Source organism: Rhinopithecus roxellana, chromosome 20, assembly GCF_007565055.1.
Source record: "Rhinopithecus roxellana isolate Shanxi Qingling chromosome 20, ASM756505v1, whole genome shotgun sequence".
Classification (NCBI taxonomy): Eukaryota; Metazoa; Chordata; class Mammalia; order Primates; family Cercopithecidae; genus Rhinopithecus; species Rhinopithecus roxellana.
The window spans coordinates 6,025,163-6,044,760 of record NC_044568.1 but is presented as its reverse complement, the minus strand read 5'-3'; the positions used below and the strand labels follow the sequence as shown (position 1 = coordinate 6,044,760).

General features: G+C 52.8%; 1 protein-coding gene across 7 annotated transcripts in view; it reads left to right on the top strand.

Moving 5' to 3' along the window:
* The first annotated feature begins 1,184 nt into the window (after window positions 1-1,184).
* Window positions 1,185-19,598, top strand: part of MGRN1 (mahogunin ring finger 1) — a 69,599-nt gene continuing 51,185 nt past the window's right edge. For all 7 annotated transcript variants that reach the window (XM_010353905.2, XM_010353907.2, XM_010353904.2 and 4 more), the window contains exon 1: window positions 1,185-1,460. In XM_010353905.2, the coding sequence (XP_010352207.1) occupies window positions 1,373-1,460 (88 nt within the window). In that variant the 5' untranslated portion in view covers window positions 1,185-1,372. The remainder of the gene's footprint in view (window positions 1,461-19,598) is intronic.

The window sequence follows — 19,598 nt, the reverse complement described above, 5'->3', positions numbered from 1 at the left end:
GTAATCCCAGCTAGTGGGAAGGCTGAGGCACGAGAATCGCTTGAACACAGGAAGCAGAGGCTGTAGTGAGCTGAGATCGTGCCACTTCTCTCCAGACTGCGCGACAGAATTAAAAAAAAAAAAAAAAAAAAAAAAAGTAAGACTGGATCCTGGACTCTGGCTCCTGGAAAGGTATAAGAAGCATTTCCATGTGGACTGTGGTGAATTGACCATCTGAGACTCAGTCTGCCCTGCCCTCCCTAGCTGCTTTCTTGGTACAACAGGCTTGACTTGGGAAATCACTCTTCTCAGAATCCCAGTTCCTCAACTGAAAAGTGGTAAAAAGCGATCTGTTTCCAGAGCTGTGTGTGAGTCAAAAGCCAAGGAACACCGTGCACTCTGGGAGGTTTTCATTTTAGCGCGATTCTTGCAATCTTGCCCACAGCGCATTTCATGCGGCTCTCTCTCCTCTGTGCCTCACTTTCCCAGTGTGTAAAATGTGGGAGAGTCTACTGCCTTCCATGGAGACTGTAAAATTATGTCTTTAAATTAATTGTTCTGGATGTGGGGCCAAAGTGTTGGGATTACAGGTGAGCCACTGCACCTGGCCTCAGCCTTTCTCTTGTCAGGGGGCCGGAAGTTGCTTAACCCCCTGGATTCCAGTTTCCTCAGCTGTAAAACGGGCTGATGCCTATACAGCCCTCAGAACCACACCTGGCTCAGAAGTCCCCAAATGGTAGTCCTCAAATTCTGGCAAAGGCCAAAGAGGGTGCTTCGCTTCTTCCGTGCACCCTGCAGGTGGGCTCCGCGTGGCAGGTGCAGCTGCGCCCTCTGCCGGTCGGGGCGGGAGACAAACTCGGGGGAGTGGGGAGAACCACAGCGACTCAGGGAGCAATTTCCAGGAGGCAAGTGGAAGGCGCTGGGGCCCCAGGGGAGTCTGTAAGCCAACAGATGATGAAATGACCAAAGAGTTAATATGTTAGTGCAGCGCTTGGAACGCAGAGGGAAGGACCATTTACGGTGTGCTTGGTGGTTCCTTCCCTTTGATTTTAGGTCCATTTGGTTTGTCCCGGAGTGCTTGTCAACACGTCAGAGGGCCTGGGAACGGAGCATCCTGGGAAAGGTAGTTCCCAGACGGGCTTCCCACGCCTCTTCCCCGTGCCTTCGGGGCGAGAGGACTCCATTTCCCGACGTGCCCCGAGTCCGGGAGGCGGAGGGCCGCCGTGGCGTCGGGCCCCGGGCCAAGCCGGGGGTGGGGGCTCGAGGCGCCTCCGCGGCCGTGGACTAGCGTCCGTGCGGCCTGGTCCGGGCCATGTCCGTGTGAGGACCCTGCTGCCGCCGCCGCCGCCGCTCCCGTTCCTGCCCTGGCCCCTGCCCGGCAGCGCCGCGCACCATGGGCTCCATTCTCAGCCGCCGCATCGCGGGGGTGGAGGACATCGACATCCAGGCGAACTCGGCCTATCGCTACCCTCCGAAGTCCGGTGAGCGCCCGGCCCCCGGCGCGTACGGCGAGGCGCGGGCTGGAACGCTGGCCCGGCGGGCGCGGGGGCGGGGACTGGGGGCAGGGCGCCCTGCTCGGTCCCCTCTGGGCCTCGTTCCTATCCGGAGCCTTTGCGCGGCCCCGCGGCCCCGACCCCTAGGCGTGGCTGGGGGCCCCGGAGGAACCTGCCCGAGCCGTACCCGGCGCTGCCACTGCCCGGCTTGGGTGACCTTGGGGCAGTCGCTTCGCCCCGGGCGCCTCAGCTCCGTCCTCTTAACACGGGGGAGTTCCTGGGGGAAAGCCGGAGGGCGGGGCGGGGTGCTGAGCGCGGGTCCCGGCGCATCGCTCCTGCCTAGAAAGCGCTCATTGTCATCAGATTGACCTCACCGCGGCGGCCGGCTTTCTCTTTCTTTGGTGGCTTGGTGTGAAGGCCAAGCCCGTGGTCGGGCACTTTCCCTCCCATCAAGACGGAGGCTCTTGGTGTGTGGGTTGGAGAAGTGGGGCTGGGCCCAAGGAGATGATTGTAATTGATCTGGAGGAGCCGGGGTCCTTGCTGAGAGGACAGGAGAGTGATTGGAGAGGACCCACCGATACTCAGGTCTCTGTGGTATGGCTGAGGGACCAAAGCCGTCAAGGAGGAAGTGGCTGCCAAGGACTCAGCTGCAACCAGTTGGGACCAGGACCAGGTGTGGGGCTCCCTGGGAGCTTGTCCCCGCTCTCTTCCTGCCTCTATTGATGAGCATGGGTTCACTGGGAGCATCTAGCTCCAATTCTCACCTTCCATCTCCTCGTGGGGTCATTTGTGGTGGATAGGAGAGAAGGAAGAGGAGAGAGAACTTGGGCATCATAGGGACATCCAGATTGGGTCCTCAGATTCTGGCGTCTCATGTGATCTGATGTCTCAGTCTCCTGGGTGTCTCTGGACACCCACAGGCCAGATTTCTCTGAGTGTGGGCCAGGTCCACAAGTGGGGAGGACTGTTAGACATGCCAGGCCCTCCCTTGGACCACCGGGGGCCTGGGAACCTACATTTTCAACCCATTCCTCACGTGAGTTTGACGTCCACTCAGATTTGAAAAACTGCTCTGCCCAGGTTTTGTAAGGTGTGACTAGGTGAGGGCCTGGGGCCACCGCGATGAAGTGAGGGGAACCAGCACAGTTTGGGGGCACTCTGAAGGGGATGGACTCAGAGCTAGGCAGAACGCACTGTTGCCTGCCTGCTGGGGAGTACACAGATGTATCCCAGGCCTAGCAGCAGGGCAGCCTGGCCTTTGGGTGCTTCAGCCCTGGGGTTTCCCTGGAGGTTCTGAGGGCTGATGGCCCCACATCAGGTGGAGCAGTTTGCTGTTGTCCTCTTTCATCTCTGACGTTCTTCCAGCCTGTCTCTGGCTGAGTGAGCTTGGTCGAGGTTGCTTAACTCCCTGGATCCCAGTTTCCTCATCTGTAAAACGGGCTGATGCTTTTACAGCCCTCAGAACCACACCTGGCTCAGAAGTCCCCAAATGGTAGCTGCTACAATTGCTCATAAAGGAACCTAAGTGACTGGCTAATGACCCTAATAGTAAGCAGTGGCATGACACAGATATCATAAAGTTGAGTGGCACTTCCTGTCACCTGGGACCTGAGCTCACTTGATGCCCCTTCACTTGGACTGGACAAAATAACATCCATGGCGTTTACAGCCCACTTCGGGATCCCACTGTGGCTGAAATGTCATTGCTAATCACTCATGGCCCTCCCTCCCCCTGAGCATCCATTACGGAACACCTGAGTCAGCCACTATTGGTTGGGACTGGTACCCAGGTGAAACCCAACAGCTGCCTGGGTCATGTTGCCAGTGCCAGCAGTGTTCTGGGCCCATCCAGTACACAGGTCCTCTCCAACTACGGTTTTCCCTTTCTCGCCTCCATCCTTCCCTGGGACCTTGGAGACGCTTGTGCTTCTCTTTGTTCATCTCTTCCGGTGCTTGCCTTCGTGCCCCACTGGTTTCCTAGACTCCCCTCGTCTCCTCTCTCCTTAAGGAGAACTCCGTAAGGTCATGGATGGGAGGCAGACCGGGCCTCAGCAGAATTTTGGTGTGTTTCCCCAAGGGCAGACTGGGGACGGTGGAGACGTTTGAGATGATTTCAGGGGTTGCCCCCATGGACCATTCAATCACACCATGAGAAAGTTTTCTTTTCACATCTGTCAATTTTGTTGATTATGTCAAGGAAAAAGAGTCATTGGGTGGTAATATATGTGTTTTTAACACCTAAACACTGTACAGTTTTCTTTTTTTTTTTTTTTTTGAGACGGAGTCTTGCTCTGCCGCCCAGGCTGGAGTGCAGTGGCCGGATCTCAGCTCACTGCAAGCTCTGCCTCCCGGGTTCACGCCATTCTCCTGTCTCAGCCTCCCGAGTAGCTGGGACTACAGGCGCCCACCTCGTCGCCCGGCTAGTTTTTTGTATTTTTTAGTAGAGACGGGGTTTCACCGTATTAGCCAGGATGGTCTCGATCTCCTGACCTCATGATCCGCCCGTCTCGGCCTCCCAAAGTGCTGGGATTACAGGCTTGAGCCACCGCGCCCGGCCTGTCCAGTTTTCTTAATGGAACTTTCAGTATGTTCTGCAGCAGTGCTCAGCTTGAATTTAATATTTACTTTGTTTTCACTGTGTCTATTTTACTCTTCATAGCTTTATTGAGGTGTAGTTGATACACCACACAACTCATCCATTGTAAACATGATTTGATGACTTTTAATTGAATTATAGAATTGTGCAGTCGTCTGGCCGGGCGCGGTGGCTCAAGCCTGTAATCCCAACACTTTGAGAGGCCAAGGCAGGAGGATCACAAGGTCAGGAGATCAAGACCATCCTGGTTAACATGGTGAAACCCTGTCTCTACTAAAAATACAAAAAGTTAGCCGGGCATGATGGCAGGCGCCTGTAGTCCCAGCTACTCGAGAGGCTGAGGCAGGACAAATTGCTTGAAGCTGGGAGGCAATGGTTGCAGTGAGCCAAGATTGCTCCACTGCACTCCAGCCTGGGCAACAGCGTGAGACTCTGTCTCAAACAAACAGACAAACAAAAGAATTGTGCAGTCATCACCACAGTTACAGACATTTTCCTTGTAAAAGTTTCCTTCCATCTGTTTGCAAAGTCCCTACCCCAACCCCCACCCTCAGCTCATCAGTGATCTGCTTTCTGTTTTCTTTGAGATGGAGTCTTGCTCTGTCATCCAGGATGGAATGCAATGGCATGATCTTGGCTCAGTGCAACCTCCGCCTCCTGGGTTCAAGCGATTTTCCTGTTTCAGCCTCCTGAGTAGCTGGGATTACAGGTGCGTGCCACCACGCCTGGCTAATTTTTAAATTTTTAGTACAGATGGGGTTTTACCATATTGGCCAGTCTGGTCTCGAACTCCTGACCTCAGGTGATCTGCCTGCCTCAGCCTCCCAAAGTGCTGGGATTACAGGCGTGAGCCACCTTGCCCAGCATTTTCTGTTTATTTTGAGACAGAGTCTTGCTGTGTTGCCCTGGAGTTGTGTAGTGTGATCTCGGCTCACTGCAACCTCTGCCTCCTGGTTTCAAGTGATTCTCCTGCCTCAGCCTCCCGAGTAGCTGGGATTACAGGCACTTGCCACTACACCAGGCTAATTTTTGTATTTTTAGTAGACACGGGGTTTCACCATGTTGGCAAGGCTGGTCTTGAACTCCCGACCTCAGGTGATCCGCCCAGCTTGGCCTCCAAAGTGCTGGGATTACAGGGGTGAGCCACTGCGCCCTGCTTGCTTTCTGTTCTTATATTTGTGTGTGTGTGAAAAGTGTCTATTTGAGTTTTTTGTTCAATTTTTAAAAACTGGATTGTTTATCATACGGAGTTGTGACAAAGAGTTCTTTATGTGTTCTGGATAAGATTCCTGTATCAACCATGTGATTTGCAAATATTTTCTCCCAGTCTGGCTTGTCTTTTAATTTTCTTAATGGTGTTTCTTTTGAAGAGCAAAAGTTTTGAATTTTGACAAAGTCTCATTTATTGCTTTTTAAGTGGATATTGCTTTTGGAGTTATGTTTAAGAAATCTTGAGGCCAGGCGCGGTGGCTCATGCCTGTAATCCCAGCACTTTGGGAGGCCAAGGTGGGGGGATCACGAGGTGAAGAGGTCGAGACCAGCCTGGCCAATAAGGTGAAACCTCGTCTCTACTAAAAATACAAAAATTAGCTGGACGTGATGGCGCGCATATGTAATCCCAGCTACTCAAGAGGCTGAGGCAGGAGAATTGCTTGAACCTGGCAGGTGGAGTTGAGTTGCAGTGAGCCAAGATCGTGCCACTGCACTCCAGCCTGGGCAAACAGAGTGAGACACCATCTCAAAAAAAAAAAAAGTCCGGGTGCAGTGGCTCACACCTGTAATCCTAGCACTTTGGGAGACTGAGGTGGGTGGATTGCCAGAGCTCAGGAGTTCGAGACCATCCTGGGCAACATGGTGAAACCCCGTGTCCTCCTAAAGTACAAAAAATTAGTCAGGTGTGGCAGTGTGTGCCTGTAGTCCGAGCTACTTGGGAGGCCGAGGCAGGAGAATCGCTGGAACCTGGGAGGCAGAGGTTACAGTGAGCTGAGATTGTACCACTGCACTGCAGCCTGGGTGACAGAGTGAGACTCCATCTCAAAAAAAAAAAAAAGAAAGAAAAATCTTTGCCTGGGTCAAGGTCACAAAGATTTTCTCCTATTTTTTTCTAGCATTTTGTTTTTGTTGTTGTTGTTGTTTTGAGACAGAGTCTCACTGTGTCACCCAGGCTGGAGTGTAGTGGTGCGATCTCAGCTCACTGCAGCCTCTGCCCGGGTTCCAGCGATTCTTCTACCTCAGCCTCCTGAGTAGCTGGGATTACAGGTGCGAGCTACCATGCCCGGCTAATTTTTGGATTTTTTAGTAGAGATGGGGTTTCACCATATTGGCCAGGCTGGTCTCAAACTTCTGACCTCGTGATCTGCCTGCCTTGGCCTCCCAAATTGCTGGGATTACAGGCATGAGCCACCATGCCTGGCCTTTTCTAGAAGTTTTATAGTTTTAGCTCTTACATTTAGGTCTTTGATCCATTTTGAGTTAATTCTTTTTTTTTTTTTTTTTTTTTTTTAAATTTTGAGATAGGGTCTCACTTTGCCGTTCAGGCTAGAGTGTAGGGGCATGATGTCAGCTCACTCTAGCCTTGACTTCCTGGCTCAGGTGATTCTCCCACCTCAGCCTCCCAAGTAGCTGGGTTTTCCCAGCTACATGTGTGTGCCTCCATGTCCAGCAAAGTTTTTGTATATTTTTTGTAGAGACAGGGTTTCACCATGTTGTGCAGGCTGGCCTCAAACTCCTGGTCTCAAGCAGTCTGCCACCTTGGCCTTCCAAAGTGCTGGGATTACAGTTATGAGCCGCTGTACCTGACCAAATTAATTTGTTTCACTTATGGTTTGAGATAAAGATCTAAGCCCCCCTTTTTTTGTGGATGGAATTTAGTTATTTTAGCATCATTTGTTGTAGAAACTATCATCTTCCCATCAAAGTGCCTTTGCACTTTCATCAAAAATTAGTTAACCTAAGCCAGGTGTTGTGGCTGGATAACACATTAAGACCATGTCTCTTAAAAATCAAAACAACAGCAACAGAAACCCCACCAGTTAACCATAAATGTGAGGGTTTATTTTGGGACTCCCCATTCTGTTCTACTGATTTATATGTCTGTCCCAGAAGTTCTCAACTGGGGCAATTTTGCCCCCTCGAGGGACATTTGGCCATTTCTGGAGACATTTGTGATTGTCACAGCTGGGGGCATCTATAGGGTAGAGGCCACAGGACAGCCCTCCACAATAAAGAATAAATGGGCCCAGAATATCTATAGTGCTTAGACCAGCAACACACTGGCTTGTTTACTGTAGTTTGATAGTAAGTTGTGAAATCAGCGTTAAGTTCTCCAACTTTGTTCTCTTGCAAAATTGTTTTGGTTATGCTAAGTTCTTTGCATTTCCATATATATTTTATAAATGGCCTGTCAATTTCTACAAAAACAGCCTGCAATTTTGATAAGTATTACATTGAATATATAGATCTATGTGATGAGAATTGCCGTCTTTACAATGCTGACTCTTGGAATTCATGAACGTGGTATATCTCTACATTAATTTTGATCTGTAGCGTCTCAGTTGTTTTTTTTTCCGGATAACTTTACCTTTTAAGGCAAGTGATACTTGCAAATGTATTAGTGATATATTGCCTTCCCAATCTAGTAGTGATAAAAAATTTCCTTCTTTTTTTTTTTTTTTTTGAGATGGAGTCTTGCTCGTCACCCAGGCTGGAGGGCAATGGAGCAATCTTGGCTCACTGCAACCTCTGCCTCCCGGGTTCAAACGGTTCTCTCCTGCCTCAGCCTCCTGAGTAGCTGGGACTATATATGCATACCACCATGCCCAGCTACTTTTTGTATTTTTAGTAGAGATGGGGTTTTACCATGTTGGCTGGGATGGTCTTGATCTCTTGACCTTATGATCTGCCTACCTCTGCCTCCCAAAGTGCTGGGCTTACAGGCATGAGCCAGTGTGCCCGGCTCTTCTTAATAAGAGTTTTATTGAGATCTAATTCACAGCATACAAGTCACGCTGAAAACATCCAGTCCAGTGGTTTTTAGTATGCTTGTGTTGTGTAGCCATCACCACTGTCTAATTCCAGAACATCTTCATCGCACCAAAAAGAATCCCAGTGCCCACGAAACAGTCACTCACGGCCAGGCGAGGTGGCTCACATCTGTAATCCCAGCACTTTGGGAGGCCAGGATGGGCAGATTACTTGAGCTCAGAAGTTTGAGACCATCATGGGCAACACAGCAAAACCTTGTCTCTACAAAAAATAGAAAAATTATCTGGGTGTGGTGGTGTGCACTTTTAGTCCCAGCTACTTGGTGGGCTGAGGTGGGAGGATTGCTTGAGCTCGGGAGGTCAAGGCTGCAATGAACTATGATTGCCCCATTGCACTCCAGCCTGGGCGACAGAGTGAGACTCTGTCTCTAAAGAATAAATTAATAAAATTTGGCCGGGTGTGGTGGCTCACGCCTGTAATCCTAGTACTTTGGGAGGCTGAGGCAGGTGGACCATTTGAGGTCAGGAGTTTGAGAGCAGCCTTGCCAGCATGGTAAAACCCACCTCTTCTAAAAATACAAAAAATTAGCTGGACGTGGTGGTGGGTGCCCGTAATCCCAGCTACTCCAGAGGCTGAGGCAGGAGAATTGCTGTAAACCAGGAAGCAAAGGTTGCAGTGAGCCCAGATCGTGCCACTGCTTTCCAGCCTGGGCAACAGTGCCCAGGCTCTATTTATTAAAAAAATAATAAAAATTGGCCAGGCGTGGTGGCTCACACTTGTAATCCCAGCACTTTGGGAGGCCGAGGCAGGTAGATCACCTGAGGTCAGAAGTTCAAGACTAGCCTGACCAACACGGAGAGACCCCATTTCTACTAAAAATACAAAATTAGCCGGGCGTGGTGGTGCGTGCCTGTAATCCCCGCTACTCGGGAGGCTGAGGCAGGAGAATCACTTGAACCTGGGAGGCAGAGGTTGCAGTGAGCCAAGATCTCCAGCCTGGGGAACTAGAGCAAAACTCTGTCTCAAAAAATATATATATCAATAAACATTTTTTTAAAAAGGGCTTGAGTTGCATAGTAGGGTACATTCGAAGGTGAAAGCAATCCTAACAGGCTGTGAAAATTGCAGTTGCCATTGGGGGCAACCCTGTAGGCGTGTGGTGGGAGGAGCACCAACTTCAGAGTCCTTGGGTGATGGTAGCCCCAGCTCTGCCAGTAACTTCCTCAGTGGCCTTGGCCAGTCTTTTGCTCACTGGGGCCCAGATTTCCCTGGCTGAGCCCTGGGGGTCACCTCTGATTCCCTGGGCCCCTTTCAGGTCCAGCTGCCAGTGCATGTGAGCCAGCAGGAGGGACAGGCCCTGGCCCTCATCCAGCCTGGCTTTTGTTTTTCGTGGTGCCCGGAAGTTTTCTGGAGAATGTTCTGTATTTCCTGGATGACCCTGGAGCGGTGACCACTCCTGCCTGCCCACCTCCCAGACCCAGTGCTGCCTGGGCCCGACATTGCCTGGCTTTCCCTGTGCCCTTCCACTGTGTCCCGTGAGGCTCTCTAGCTTTGCGCTTTGGGGTCATCTCATCCCGTGGAGGACGGCGTGGTGTCGTGTGGACCATCCCTGCAGTGCCTGACTTGTGCTCGTAGAATTGCCCAAAGCTCAGCCCCTTCCTGCGTCCTAGGAAGAGGAGGGGCCTGTGTCCCTCTGCTTGTTTGCGGAAAAGCTGACCTGGAGCAGTGTTGGGGGGGTCACTGGATCCTGAGCGAGCATTTGGTCATTTGCCTTTCCATAGAACTGGGGGAAGAAGCGAGGGGTTTGAGGAGTGGCTGAAACCAAGACCTGAGGCCGTTAGAAGAAACACCATTTTCTGAGTCCTTTCATCCAGCTCGCTGGGGACTTGGGTCCTCTCTCATGGTCTTGGGTGTGTGGCCTCAGCGGGGCCTGGCATCCCTCAGGTGGGCAGAAGGTTGCATTGGCTCCCCAGGGCTCTGCACTGGCGCCACTGCTCACATAACTGAAGCTTTCTTCTAACAGGGCTCCTGCCCTGCGGAACAGATGCTCTCTGTGATGTCTCTGAGAGCCCAGACTCCCAGGGAGCCTTCTGGGGAATCAAAAGAAAGAAAAGATTGCTTCAGTGCTTTGGGGAAAAAAGGTGTGTGTGTACACATACTGTACATAGACATTAAAAATTAAGCACTGGGGGCTGGCTGCAGTGGCTCACACCTGTAATCCCAGCACTATGGGAGGCCGAGGCAGGCGGATCACTTGAGGTCAGGAGTTTGAGACCAGCCTGGTCAACATGGCGAGACCCTGTCTCTACTAAAAATACAAAAAAAAAAAAAAATTAAATTAGCCATGTGCGGTGGTGCACACCTGTAATCCCAGCTGCTCAGGTGGCTGAGGTGGGAGAATCTCTTGAAACCAGGAGATGGAGTTCACAGTGAGCCAAGATTGCTCCACTGCACTCCACTTTGGGTGAAAGAGACAGAGTGAGACCCTGTGTCTAAATAAATTAATAAATCAAGTAAATAAAAAATAATAAATTGAGGCTAACATATTCTTTTTTCTTTTTTTTTTTTCCCTGAGACACAGTCTCGCTCTGTCGCCTAGGCTGGAGTGCAGTGGCACGATCTTAGCTAACTGCAACGTCCACCTCCTGGGTTTGAGCAATTCTCCTTCAGCCTCCGGAGTAGCTGGGATTACAGGTGTGGGCCACCACATCCAGTTAACTTTTTTTTTTTGAGACGGAGTCTCGCTCTGTCCCCCAGGCTGGAGTGCAGTGGCGCGATCTTGGCTCACTGCAAGCTCCGCCTCCCGGGTTCACACCATTCTTCTGCCTCAGCCTCCCAAGTAGCTGGGACTACAGGCGCCCGCCACCAAGCCCGGCTAATTTTTTTTTGTATTTTTGGTAGAGACAGGGTTTCACTTGTTAGCCAGGATGGTCTCGATATCCTGACCTCGTGATCTGCCCGTCTTGGCCTTCCTGGGCCCTGTTCTTGAACTCTTGACGTCAGGTGATCCACCTGCCTCGGCCTCCGAAAGTTCTGGGATTATAGGCAGGAGCCACTCAGCCTGGCTGAGGCTACATACATTTAGGAAACGTACAGCTCATTAACATGCAGTTTGATAAATGATCACAAAGTGAACACGTTGAGGAAAATAGAGCAGTACCGGCCCCCAGAGACCCCCTGTTGTCTCCTTCTGAACAATCAGCCTCCCCCTTCTTACCTGGGAACCACCCCCCTGACTTCCTCCCTGGGCGAGTTCTGCTTGGGTTTGAGCTTGAAAGCACTGGAAGAAGTCGCTCTTCTTGCTCCACCTCAGGATGAGATGGGATACAGTGGCCTGGCGGGGTCTGTGAGCTGTGAGTGATCTGGCTTCTGCCGTGGGACCCTCCAGCGTCCAGGTGCTGCCCGTGGACGGGCTCCGAGGGAGCTGGGGACATCCTCGTGTCTGGCCGTGGTCAGCCCTTGAGTCTCATCTCTTTGGGTGCATTTTTATGCCTGGAGGTGGACTTGTTGGGGCTCTTGGGTGCATTCAGCCTTCGTAGATTTTAAACTTTTCTGAGTTAACGAATTTGCATTCCTGCAGGCAAGAACAAGGGTGTTGGTCGCTCTGCATTCATACTGGCACTAGGTAGGGTGAGGGGTGTGTGCTATTTTAAACTTTTTTTTCAATTTCACCTTGGATTTCTCATTGTACTTTTCCCTGAAGACCAGTGAGGTTGAACGCCTTTCTGTATGAGAATTGGCCATCTGTTTCTCGTCCTGCTGTTGAAGTGCCTGAAGTCTTCTACACATTAAAACAATTGAGTGGGCCAGGCTCAGTGGCTCACACCTGTAATTCCAGCACTTTGGGAGGCTGAGGCGGGCGGATCACTTAGAGACCAGCCTGGCCAACACGGTGAAACCCCGTCTCTACTAAAAATACAAACATTAGCTGGGTGTGGTGGTGGGCACGTGTAATCCTAGCTCCTGGGGTGGCTGAGACAGGAGAATCCCTTGAACCCAAGAGATGGAGGTTGCAGTGAGCCGAGACTGCGCCATTGCACTGCAACCTGAGCAACAGAGGGAAACTCTGTCTCAAAAAATAAAAAAATTAAAAAAATTGAGTTATCAGCTGGGCGCGGTGGCTCAAGCCTATGATCCCAGCACTTTGGGAGGCCGAGATGGGCGGATCACGAGGTCAGGAGATCGAGACCATCCTGGCTAACACAGTGAAACCTCGTCTCTACTAAAAAATACAAAAAACTAGCCAGGCGAGGTGGCGGGTGCCTGTAGTCCCAGCTACTTGGGAGGCTGAGGCAGGAGAATGGCATGAACCCGGGAGGCGGAGCTTGCAGTGAGCTGAGATCCGGCCACTGCACTCCAGCCTGGGCGACAGAGCAAGACTCCGTCTCAAAAAACAAAAAAAAGGCCGGGCGCGGTGGCTCAAGCCTGTAATCCCAGCACTTTGGGAGGCCGAGACGGGTGGATCACGAGGTCAGGAGATCGAGACCATCCTGGCTAACACGGTGAAACCCCGTCTCTACTAAAAAATACAAAAAAAAAAAAAAACTAGCTGGGCGAGGTGGCGGGCGCCTGTAGTCCCAGCTACTCGGGAGGCTGAGGCAGGAGAATGGTGTGAACCCGGGAGGCGGAGCTTGCGGTGAGCTGAGATCCGGCCACTGCACTGCAGCCTGGGGGACAGAGGGAGACTCCGTCTCAAAAAAAAAAAAAAAAAAAAAAAAAAATTGAGTTATCTTTTTTGTCTTACTGGTTTAGACGAGCTCTTTCCTAAGTCCTTTTTATTATGGTTTTAATTCTTTAGAAATTGGCCATCTCAGTGCCGTTATGGACGCTAGCCTAGGCAAGATATGGAGTGTATTGAAGGCTCCGAGGGAAGTCCCAGTAACCTCTGGGGAAGCGGAGAAGTGGAAGCTGCGGGAACCCAGAGCCCCTGTTCGGCTCCGGCCTCAGCACCACCCTGCTGTCCTGCAGAGCACGCCAGCTGCTCCGGCCCTTGCCGCGCACCAGGCTGGTCAGGGGCCAAGTGCTGCCGTCGTCCCTCGTCCCGTTCCACAGCAGGGAGAATTCGGATGGCCCAGCGTCTCGGTGTCCACCTTAGGGCCAACCAGCCCTGTCTAAGGGGTGGGGGCCACCCTGAGGGTGGTAGAGGCTGTTTCCAGAAAAGGGATGTGTTGGCTGGGGAGGACACACCCCCAACCAAAAAGGTGGCTACAGCTTGTGCCTCCTCAGTGCCCCAGCGTCTTTGCGTAGTCATAGTTGTTCTCAGCTTTGTGTTCTGCACTAGGAGCCAAGCCCTCACGTTTACCTATGGGAGGTCCAAAAGGGACACCTAGTCAGCGTGTTCACACCTGCCGGAGGCTCCTTTGCATAAGTTGACTTTTTTTAATCCTCAGGACATCCAGAGTTTAGGGTGGCCCTCTCATCTCAAGTTTGCAGATAAATAAATCAAGGTCAGGCGCGATGGCTCATGCCTGTAATCCCAGCACTTTGGGAGGCCGAGGCGGGTGGATCATGAGGTCAGGAGTTTGAGACCAGCCTGTCCGATATGGTGAAACCCTGGCTGTACTAAAAATACAGAAAATTGCTGGGCGTGGTGGTGGGTGCCTGTAATCCCAGCTACTTGGAAGGCTGAGGCAGGAGAATCACTTGAACCCGGGAGGCAGAGGTTGCAGTGAGCCGTGATCACTCCACTACACTCCAGCCTGGGTGACAGAGTGAGACTCTATCTCAAAAAAAATAAATCAAGGAGACTCCATCTCAAAAAAAATAAATCAAGATCCCAGCCCGTGTTAACTTCCCCAGCTGGGGTGGGGGACTGGTAGTAGGCAGGGAAGCATGGGAGGCCCGGGGGATCAATATGCATGGGTGATACAGCTGGGTGTGACCCCCAGAGCACTCAAAGGCTGTGGGGCTGCCACCCCCTCTTGCCTCCCACCTGGTGGGGGCATCCTGGGACCTGATCTGATGGAGGTCTGACCCACCTGGGGTTTATTGGCAATGCAGCAGCTGATTTTGTGAGACTGGTAACCAGGAACAGCTGTCCTGTTAGACCATGAGAAGAATTCTCAGCAGGTGGAAGCAGTGAGCTGTTCGGGGCCCCTGCAGACACCTTGTTGCCTTCCCACTGTCCGTTCCTCGGGTGGGAACAATGTCTGAGGCAGCCCAGTGAAGTCCACCCCTGGTGTCCCGGGTCGCTGTGTTTCTTAGGAGGCAGGCATGCTGGGTGTCTTCCTTCACATCCTAGCTTACTTCCTCTGACTGAGAATGCAGGCTGTGGAGTCGGCCCGGGGGTCCCAGTGAGGACATCTCTCACTGGTTGTGTGGCCTGAGCAGGTCACTCAGCCTCGCTGGGCCTCAGTTTCCCTGTCAAACACCAGTAAGAACAGCATCTGCTTTCATTCATTAGGTGAGTGTTCATCCAGCTCTTACGGCGTGGAGGGTGGAGGTCGTGAGGATGCGGGGCTGTGGACAGTTGTAGATGATGCCTGCTTTTGGGCAGGGGAGGACAGAGGGAACCAACAGGTACACGAGATAATGGGGCAGTGGTGACATTATGAGGAGAATGGTGGCAGGAGTGTTGACCGCGAGCTGGCAGTTGGCCTGCAGGGTGGTCCAGGCTGGCTTCACCGCGGCTTCCCAAGGAGGAAATAGCCCAGGCAGGGAAGGTGGAATCGCTGGTCTGCAGAGTGGGGAGCTTGGCGTGGCCTTTAGGTCGGGGTGCAGCAATCTTCATTGGCTGTCATTGGGCTGGGGGCATCTGGAAGGTGAGGAGGAAGCCTGGGCTACCTAGGATGGAACAGGCAGGAGAGTTGTCTCCCAGGCCTCCTTAGGACTTGGGCATGCTGTTCCCAGATGCACAGCCTCTGCCCCCTAGGTCGGGGAGGACGAGGAACGCCTGCCTATGGATGCACACGTGGTCCCCATGTTGGGGGAGATGAGGAAAGGCCTTTCTGTGGAGATCTGAGCCCGGCCTGTTTCTCTCAGGGGTCCCAGGGAGGCAAATGCTTTTCAAGGGTCCAGGCCAGGAACCTCTGACCTGGTGGGCCCTGAACTCTGGTCTGATAAACATGGGTCAGACTTCTCTCTGAAAACTGTGAGCGCCGAGTTCAGGCACAGGCAGGCGGGGCAGGTGCTTTCAGGCATAACAGCAAGGCTGCACTTCACTCATCCGCCCTTCACACTCCGCGGCTCCAGCGGTGGTTTGCTGCGGGCTCGGGCGGTGGTTTGCTGCGGGCTCGGGCGGTGGTTTGCTGCGGGCTCGGGCGGTGGTTTGCTGCGGGCTCGGGCGGTGGTTTGCTGCGGGCTCGGGCGGTGGTTTGCTGCGGGCTCGGGCGGTGGTTTGCTGTGGGCTCGGGCGGTGGTTTGCTGCGGCTCCGGCGGTGGTTTGCTGCGGGCTTCGGCGGTGGTTTGCTGCGGGCTTCGGCGGTGGTTTGCTGCGGGCTTCGGCGGTGGTTTGCTGTGGCTCCTCGGCTGAATCCGTTGAATCCGTCTGTGCTCTCAGATGGCCTGTGCTTGGCCTTTCACCCGTGTTGTTGGGAGGCCTTGCCGCGTCCCGAGCCTCCCGCCCTTCCAAGGTTGGCTCGTTTCAGTGATTTGTAACGTCCCTGTTTTCCTCTCGCGGATGTCTGGTGGCGTTCATTGCACACTGTGTACCACCAGATATTGACAAGGTGCAAGAGACAAAAGGGGGCCCCAGAAGGCTTCTTGGCTGACTCTGTGGCCTGTATGGAAGGGACAGGGCTGTCCCCCTCCCCCGGCCATCCCCGAGACGGCCTCTGACCTATGGCCTTGTGGTTTTGGTTTTTCTCAGCCGTAAAGGATGACAAACATATGTATTCTCCTGCCTTGAGGCATGTGGAGGGGATCGAAGCTGTGCGGGGAATGCTTAGAGGCCTCCCAAGGAAGGGATTGTGCAGTTTTCATTTCTGTGGCTGTTCCCTCCCTGTCCAGTTCGCCCGGACACCTGCAAGCCACCCAGAGTCCGAATCCCTTGGGCAGGGAGGCAGTGAACTGCTGGGTTCCAGTTCCCCTGGGGGAGACAGTAAACCAGGGGAGAAGGATGCCTTTGCTTTAGCCCTGTTTGAGGACTGCTCTGAGGCCCTGGGTCCTTGAGTGTGTTGGTTCCACGTAGCCGGGATTTCCAGGACAACCTTGGGACCCTGTGGCGTCTGTTGGGCCCTGTGAACCCACGGGAGGATTTTCAGCCATTCTACTGGGGAAGCCCCTTGCATGTGGCTCTTTGTGTGTGAATAGGGCCCATTGTCACTGGCGGTGACACCACTGACTCCTGTCCCCATGTTCCCCCGGCTGCAGGAGGGGAGGTGCCCAGCACGGAGGCTGAGACACAAGTGGCCTCTGGAGTCGGGGTGTGCGCCCTACCTCCGCCGCTGATGAGCTTGGGGGCCTTGGCTGAGCTTCGTTTCCCACATGGAAAGTGGGGGCCTTGCCTGCCCCTCTCTCCTTGCGGCCAGCAGGAAAGGGAGTGAAGGTGCTGACCTCAGCCAGTGTGGAGGGAGAGCCCGGTGGGTGCTGTTCCACCTGCGTTCTTTCACCTCCACAGCTGCCTTCCCACTTCTCATCACAGTCTCCTTTTCTTTCTCCTGCACCCCCTCGGCAGCTCTGCCTGCTCCTCTTGGTCCTGAGCTTGTGCACAAATGTACACAGCACATGCATGCACACACCACGTGTACACAGGTGCGCCACTCTTCTTGAGGCAAAAGAAAAGGCTGGCCCTGCCCCTAACACTTCCCCAGGCCTGGTCCCTTCTTCCTGCCCCGTCAGGGACCTAGAGTCTCCTTTCCGTGTTTCTTCTCCACGTGTGGATACCCATGTGTGAGCAACAGGATTCTTTTTCTTTTTTTGAGACAGAGTCACTCTGTTGCTTGGGCTGGAGTGCAGTGGCCCAATCATAGCTCACTGCGACCTCAAATTCCTGGGCTCACATGGTCCTCCTGCCTCAGCCTCTTGAGTGGCTGGAACTACAGGCACACACCACTGTGCCTGGCTACTTTTTTTATTTTTTTTTGAGACAGTTTTTTCCTCTTGTTGGAAATGCAATGGTACAACCTCCGCCTCCCGGGTTCAAGCGATTCTTCTCACTCAGCCTGCCAAGTAGCTGGGATTACAAGCGTGCACCACCACACCTGGCTAATTTTGTTTTTGTTTTTGTTTTTTTTTTTTGAGACGGAGTCTCGCTCTGTCGCCCGGGCTGGAGTGCAGTGGCCGGATCTCAGCTCACTGCAAGTTCCGCCTCCCGGGTTTACGCCATTCTCCTGCCTCAGCCTCCCGAGTAGCTGGGACTACAGGCGCTGGCCACCTCGGCCAGCTAGTTTTTTGTATTTTTTAGTAGAGACGGTTACACAGTGTTAGCCAGGATGGTCTGGATCTCCTGACCTCGTGATCCGCCTGTCTCGGCCTCCCAAAGTACTGGGATTATAGGCTTGAGCCACCGCGCCTGGCCTAATTTTGTATTTTTATTAGAGACGGGGTTTCTCCATGTTGGTCATGCTGGTCTCAAACTCCCAACCTCAGGTGATCCGCCTGCCTTGACCTCCCAAAGTGCTGGGATTACAGGTGTGAGCCATCACACCTGGCCATTTTTTTTGTAGCGACGTGGGTCTCACCACATTGCCCAGGCTGGTCTGGTACTCCTGGCTTCAAGCCATCTTGCCTGCCTTGGCCTCCCAAAGTGCTGGGATTATAGGCGTGAGCCACCGCGGGCGGCCCTGGATTCTGTGAGGTGTTTCCCATTCTTCCCAGTTGGTCTTGTCTCCTGCAGGTGTGGGTTGTTGTCTGCCCCGTGTTGATCAGGTGGATCCTGCTTCTAACTGCTGGGGGGGTGGGTCCATCCTGTAACCCTGCACTGTCGAGCGTTTCCCTATCTGTGAGCATGTGACTGGGTTCCTTTTTTTTTTTTTTTTTTGAGACGGAGTCTCGCTCTGTCACCCAAGCTGGAGTGCACTGGCCAGATCTCAGCTCACTGCAAGCTCCGCCTCCCGGGTTCACGCCATTCTCCCGCCTCAGCCTCCCGAGTAGCTGGGACTACAGGCGCCCGCCACCTCGCCCGGCTAGTTTTTTGTATTTTTTAGTGGAGATGGGGTTTCACCGTGTTAGCCAGGATGGTCTCGATCTCCTGACCTTGTGATCCGCCCGCCTCGGCCTCCCAAAGTGCTGGGATTACAGGCTTGAGCCACCGCGCCTGGCCCAATTTTTTTTTTTTTTTTTTTTAAAGACTGTCTTGCTCTGTCACCCAGGCTGGAGTGCAGTGGCGCGATCTCAGCTCACTGCAACCTCTGCCTCCCGGGTTCGAGTGATTCTTCTGTCTCGGCCTCCTGAGTAGTGGGGATTACAGGCATGAGCTGATTTTTGTTTTTTTTTAATTTATTTATTTTTGAGACGGAGTCGTCTTCTGTTGCCTAGGCTGGAGTGCAGTGGTGTGATCTCTGCTCACCACAACCTTTGTCTCCTGAGTTCAAGCGATTCTCCTGCCTCAGCCCTCTGAGTAGCTGGGATCACAGGTGTGCACCAGCTAATTTTGTGTGTGTGTGTGTGTGTGTGTGTGTGTTTAGTACAAATAGGGGTTTCACTTTGTTGCCAGACTGGTCTTAAACTCCTGACCTTGTGATCCACCCACCCCGGCCTCCCAAAGTGTTGGGATTATAGGCGTGAGCCACCATGCCCGGCCCTAATTTTTGTATTTTTAGTAGAGACAGAGTTTTCCTTGTTGGGGGCTGGTCTTGAACTCCTGACCTCAAGTAATTTGCGCACCCTGGCCTCTCAAAGTGCTGGGATTACAGGTGTGAGTACTGCGCCTGGTGGATTCTAATTTTTAATGCTTGATTTTTTTTTTTTTTTTTTTTTAATATAGAGTCTGGCTTTGTTGCCTAGGCTGTAGTGCAGGGGCTTGATCAAGGTTCATTGAAGCCTTGACCTCCCAGGCTCAAGTGATCCTTCCTCCTCAGCCTCCCGAGTAGCTCGGACTGCAAATACGCATCACCATGCCAACTAATTTGTTTTGTTTTGTTTTGTTTTGAGACAGAGTCCCACTCTGTCACCCAGGCTAGAGTGCAGTGGCACAATCTCGGCTCACTGCAGCCTCTGCCTCCCAAGTTCAAGCAATTCTCGTGCCTCAGCCTCCTGAGTAGCTGGGACTACAGGCGCACACCACCATTCATGACTAATTTTTGTATTTTTAGTAGAGATGGGATTTCACCGTGTTGGCCAGGCTGATCTTGAACTCCTGACCACAAGTGATCTGCCCGCCTTGGCGTTCCAGAGTGCTGGGATTACAGGCATGAGCCACTGCACCTGGCCTAATTTTGTATTTTTGGTAGAGATTGGGTTTTGCCATGTTGCCCAGGCTGGTCTCGAACTCCTGGGCTCAACTGAACCTCCCACCTTGGCCTCCCAAAGTGGTAGGATTATAGGCGTGAGCTCCTGTGCCCGGCCTTGCTTGATTTTTTTTTTTTTTTTTTTTTGTGACCGAGTCTCCCTCATTGCAACCTCCACTTCCCAGGTTCAAGCAATTCTGCCTCAGCCCCTCACAAGTA